This window comes from Procambarus clarkii, chromosome 82, assembly GCF_040958095.1.
Source record: "Procambarus clarkii isolate CNS0578487 chromosome 82, FALCON_Pclarkii_2.0, whole genome shotgun sequence".
Lineage (NCBI taxonomy): Eukaryota > Metazoa > Arthropoda > Malacostraca > Decapoda > Cambaridae > Procambarus > Procambarus clarkii.
Window position 1 is genome coordinate 15,408,254 of NC_091231.1, and position 6,000 is coordinate 15,414,253.

Here is a 6,000-nt window from a genome sequence, read left to right on the forward strand (position 1 = left end):
GAATGGTAGATGGATAAATGAATATATGGATAGAGGGGACAGATAGATTAAAGGATAGATGGATGGATGTATAGATTAATAAATAAATGGATAGATAGATAGATTGGTAGATGAATAAAAGGATGGATGGATAGATAGACGAATAGATATAGATGAGTGAAAGGGATGTAAGGAACACTTTCATTAGTGCTAGTGCAGTGAGGAGGGGGGGGGTGAAAGGAACATAATTTAGGCACAGGTGAAATTTTTTTAATTTTTGAGAAAGAATAGAGAGGGGCCCAGGAGGTCAAGCTCGTTTCCTACCAACACAGCTAGTTCAGCACACATAATGTAGTTGATTACACAAGCTGGTAATGCTGGTCTCGTTGACAAACAGGAGAGCTTGTAGAGTACCTGAGCTCTGGTACTCCACAAGTTCTCCACCTGGAGGGAAGGCCCCTGGCGGCCAACCATATCTTAACTGAGCCAAGTACCTTAACCTGCATGGTGATATCATTTTAACTTATATGGAGGCAATGCAACTTAAAATTTCTACCACATCTGTCCTCTTGAAGAGGCTCATAAAACAGGTAATATATTTAAGAAATTTTTCTCGACTTTCTCATCACGAAATATTACTCGAAATTTTTTTAAAAGCGTTTTTCACCAAGTAAATCTGGAGCAGTGGGAATGATACCCCGTTAATTAATTCAAGTCGTATCAATCATTCAGCGTGAGCGGAGATGTAATGGAAAAGCGGCCAGCAGACAAGATCTGGGCCCAGCATCCCATCTCAGCAGCGTGGACAGGGCGGAGGGGAGGACAATTTAGTGGGCGGGTATGTAAATTAATCTCCAGCAGTTGTCGCCCGGTGCTCGTCAAGGCCGGCCCCGGAGAACAACAACAACACTGGCTCACTACACCACAGCTATTCTACACACACACACACACACACAGATTTGTGTGATGTTTACTTCTTGTGTGAGCGTTCTTCACACTTCTCGTTCTCCACCTTCTCTTTCTCCTCCACTTCGACCTTCTTTCTCCTCCACCACTTCATCCTGTGTCAATTCGTGTTTTCTCTGGTGGACATACTTCGTAGGTATGGCAGGCGATCACAGAGCTGGCGATCACAGAGCTGTCGATCAAGGAACTAGCGAGCGCTGAGCAGGCTTGACAGAACAATGAGAACAATGACTTCTGAGATGCTGATGATATTGAGGACAATAGTCAAAATTGCGACTGAGTTGGAAGGCAAAGAAAATAAAAGATGATTTCGGAAATAGGGATTCTATTTTTCAACTATATTTACATGAAACTATTTCTGAAAAGATTTCGAGAAAAAATAGGATCAGCATTTTTAGGATCGCATACACAGGAAAACCAAGAGTGTAATTGAACAAAAGTCGCCTGTCAAGTATGGCCGAGGAAGTTCAGCATTACACAGTCATGTGAAGGAAAGCGATCATCAAATTCTACTGCAAGATTCAACAATAATTTACTCTTACAAGCGTGACCAAGATAAGATCTGCTTGTGTTAACAATAAGCGAAAGTTATAATAGAAAAGTCAATACTAGATTTGGCAAGAGATTATGTAAGAGAAAAATTACAACCCTTCGCTTGTCTTCTATTAGTACACCTGGTCAAACAATACATTAATGTAGCTTCTTTAATATTACATAAATATTAATTAACTAAGAAGGCCTTTCTTCATACCGAGAGATTTAGTTTATATATCTAGAGATATTTTTATAAAGCTGATTTATTTGTAGTTCTCTCGTGCACTAAAGCACCTTATTCTCATAAGCATAGTATAAGAAAAGTAAGTTTGGTGGTGGCCCAGGACGGAAGTGTGGTGGGGACGGGGAAGCAAATATGACTTGAGACGGGAAAATGTGGGGCCCAAGGCGTCGTGTGAGACAGTAGGGAGGTGGTGGTGGTCCACGGTATGGCGCTCAATACATAGCAATTCTGCTCTGATTTACGGGTTATCGATGTCATCGAGATCGGTGGTGTTTTCTCTCTCTGTCTCTCTCTGTCTCTGTCTCTGTCTCTCTCTCTCTCGCTCTCTCTCTCTCTCTCGCTCTATCTCTCGCTCTATCTATCTATCTATCTATCTATCTATATATATATATATATATATATATATATATATATATATATATATATATATATATATATATATATATATATATATATATATATATATATATATAATACACACACACACATGATAGGAACGTATAAAATACTCAGGGAGATTGACAGAGTGGACATAGACGAAATGTTCACACGGAATAGTAACAGAACGAGGGGACATGGGTGGAAGCTAGAAACTCAGATGAGTCACAGGGATGTTAAGAAGTTTTCTTTTAACGTGAGAGTAGTGGGAAAATGAAATGCACTTAAGGAACAGGTTGTGGAAGCAAATACTATTGATAATTTTAAAACTAAGTATGATAGGGAAATAGGACGGAGTCATTGCTGTAAACAACCAATGCTCGAAAGGCGGGATCCAAGAGTCAATGCTCGATCCTGCAGACACAAATAGGTGAGTGCAGTAATTGGCATATTTTCGGTATAAAAATTCGTAATTTCAAACTACGAATAGGTGCAGACAGCCAGAATTTGGGTCCAAAATATGGCTCGGGTATCGAATTTGGGATGTTTGGGATATTTTGAAAACTGCAGGGGGGTTTGAGCAAAATTTGACCCACCGCCGCTTTCAGTAATTGGCAGATGTTTGGTATAAAAAGTAGAAATTTCAAACTGCGAATAGGTGCAGAGAGCCAGAATTTGGGTCCAAAATATGGCTCAGGTATCGAATTTGGGATGTTTGGGATATTTTGAAAACGGCAGGGGGGTTTGGGCAAAATTTGACCCACCGCCGCATTCATGAGTACACATACATCTGGGATTCGAGAACTGAAGCTAGATCCTCCAGCGACAAATAGGTGAGTATACACACAAGTGATACACAGAGACAGGACACATATACATGAAGGTGTGGCTTTGTTGGTCAAAATAAATAGTACCTTTAAAGAGATCATTATAAGGGATGAGAAAATCAGTAGGAACCATAAGGAGGATACGAACCTATGCACAGTGTCCTCCAAGGCAGAACCCTAGAGGATTGAGTTGATTCCCAGGTTGCAATACTTCTGACCATGTCGTGGTGTAGTGGTCTGTACCGTGTGCCCAGGAGTACACTGCATCCCATTCACCCGGGCTCTGGGAGACTCGAACCGTGACCCCGCGTGTGTGAGGCCGAAGCTCTATCGACAGAGCTGTTGATAGTTATGATGGCTCTTGTAAAGTTATGTTGGAATGTTTAATTCTACGGAAGTGCGGAGGACAATTTACACAGGTTCGATTCTTCTTCGTGGCTCCTACTGATGTTCTCTTTGATACATTACGTTAATGTGATGTTATTGTGCACGTGAAGGACGGGTTCAGTGGTGGTGGCTCTGACCACAGAGCCACAGAGTGGTGGTAGCTGTGACCACAGAGCCACAGTGTGGTGGTGGCTGTGACCACAGAGCCACAGTGTGGTGGTAGCTGTGACCACAGAGCCACAGTGTGGTGGTGGCTGTGACTACAGAGCCACAGTGTGGTGGTAGCTGTGACCACAGAGCCACAGAGTATTGGTGATTATGAGCACAGAGCCACAGTGGGGTGCTGGCTCTGACTACAGAGTCACAGAAAACAAACAAGAAAACTCAAAAAACGAGCAGAAAATCGATAAATATCAATCTGTTAGTGTAAGGCCGGTCACAGGCCTCAGACCCTGGAAGTGGAGTAGAATACAAACTTCGCAAAAAGAAAATAAAAAAATATCCTGTGTATGTATTCAAGAAATCCGAACTACTTACCAGTCAGCAATCCTCCCCAAGGCATCAGTAAATAACTCCCTCCAGCTGAAGCAACCATCCAATCACCTATAATTGGCTAGAATGACCGCAACCAGACCTCACCCCAAGCACTCACCTGTTCAATTATGCAGAAGAGGTTGATAGGGGAGCCCGTCTCTACGTGGTACTCGCTGTTGCCCAGGATAAACGCCTCGGGTACGATGACGTTAAGGTTGACGAACTGACTCACGATCCCCGTCCCTGTAGAGATCTGTGGCGAGAAGAGGAGGAAGAGGGGGTGAGAGGCTGCCTGGGTATCACATACAAGACCACATACTCCCTACATACACCCCACATACACCCCACATACACCCCATATACACCCCATATACACCCCATATACTCACCATATACTCTCCTCTCCCACTAACAAATATTAGAGGGAGAAGAGAGGGAGCAATGACGAAAACTAGAAATAAAGGAGGAGGGAGAGAGTGAGAGGGAAGCAAATATATAAAACAGGGGACAAACATGTAGAGCAAGCAGTAAGAGACATAGATAAAGATAAACCATTAAGACTGTCACAGAATTCCTGTGTATAGCTTTATCTAGGAGTATCTGCCTCTTTATTTTCCTCCGGCAAATGTTGCGCGCGTAATATCTCCAGTCAACCTTAACATTTTGCCTAAATGGCTTCATCTGTGAGATAAATGGCTACGGACGTTACTTTGCAATAAGGGAATGAGAGTCCTTGCAACACTAATGACAATCAGGGTTATTTCTCATCAGTGGGAGAGGAGCGCAGACATTGGCAATATTCTCCAGGCCAAACTATTCTCAGTTCCCAACCTGAGCTCTGGTCTGTCTGCTGATGATTGAGCAGACTCTGATTATAGCGTTATAATGTGGGTGATGTCACTGCGTCAATCTGACTAGGATTTAATATTTGCAGTGGTATGTAGTTATAATGGTTGTTGGTGGTAGTGGGTGTGGGTATGGTGGTGGGTGGTAGTGGGTGTGGGTATGGTGGTGGGTGGTAGTGGGTGTGGGTGGTAGTGGGCACCTGGGAGTACCCGGATCACAGGTTCGAATCCTCCTCAAGCCTCCAACTGATTTTCTCATTCCGATTATTTTAAAACTATGACGGTATTTAGCTGGAACATTCCTCGTCACACAGCGAGAATGTCACGATCGTTCTACACGATAACATTCAACAATTAAAACATAAAAAAATCAGTACCCAGCCGACAATCGCAGGAAAAACACATAATGCAATATGCCTTTGACGGAGCCGGACGCAAGACGGGAGTCACATCAAAAGGAACTCTGCCAAAAAGTCCAAAACTTCACCTCAGAGGAGTTATGAGGGCAAAATGGGTTTAATGGATGTTGGGGAAGTAGTTTTTATATGAGAGAGTAATCAGGCAGCGCCCGGGTTGGAGGGGGACATAGAGTTATAGCTTGGGGTGGTGGCGGCGGCCGCGCAATACGCACAATAACATATTAAGGGGACCACCTCGACGACAGGCCTCATAACATACCATCCACACTACCCCGGACATAAACATTCCATTCACTTGGGGTGTATATGGGGTCTCGAACCCTGGACCCCACGCGTGGGGAACACGATTCGAGACCCAAACAGCCCGGGTGAATTGAACAGGTATTATAAATACAACAACAATATAAATCCTTTATAGCATTCTGCCTTGAACTGCAGGTGTATTGTATTGTTACTACAGCTGTATCTTGACCCACACGTGTTTGTAAGAATTGAATTCCAAATTATATATGTCAATGGAATGTAGAATTATCTCATCAACCCACGTCTGTAACCCCCTCATACGGAGCCTGTAAACCCCTCATACGGTGCCTGTAACCCCCTCATACGGTGCCTGTAACCCCCTCATACGGTGCCTGTAACCCCCTCATACGGTGCCTGTAACCCCCCTCATACGGTGCCTGTAACCCCCTCATACGGTGCCTGTAACCCCCTCATACGGTGCCTGTAACCCCCTCATACGGTGCCTGTAACCCCCTCATACGGTGCCTGTAACCCCCACATACGGACTACGAAATATTTTATGTCTGCTCCAGACATGATTTTTTTCTCGGGAGAAATATTTAAAATCCGGTTAATGTGAGACAGTGCCACCAGCGGCGCCGTGA

General features: G+C 43.7%; 1 protein-coding gene across 2 annotated transcripts in view; it reads right to left on the reverse strand.

Annotated features, from left to right (window-relative positions):
* The window catches only part of LOC123764440 (lachesin), a 328,560-nt gene that overhangs the window by 27,893 nt on the left and 294,667 nt on the right, over nt 1-6,000 (reverse strand). For both annotated transcript variants that reach the window (XM_069315707.1, XM_045752306.2), the window contains exon 5: nt 3,968-4,102. In XM_069315707.1, the coding sequence (XP_069171808.1) occupies nt 3,968-4,102 (135 nt within the window). The remainder of the gene's footprint in view (nt 1-3,967; nt 4,103-6,000) is intronic.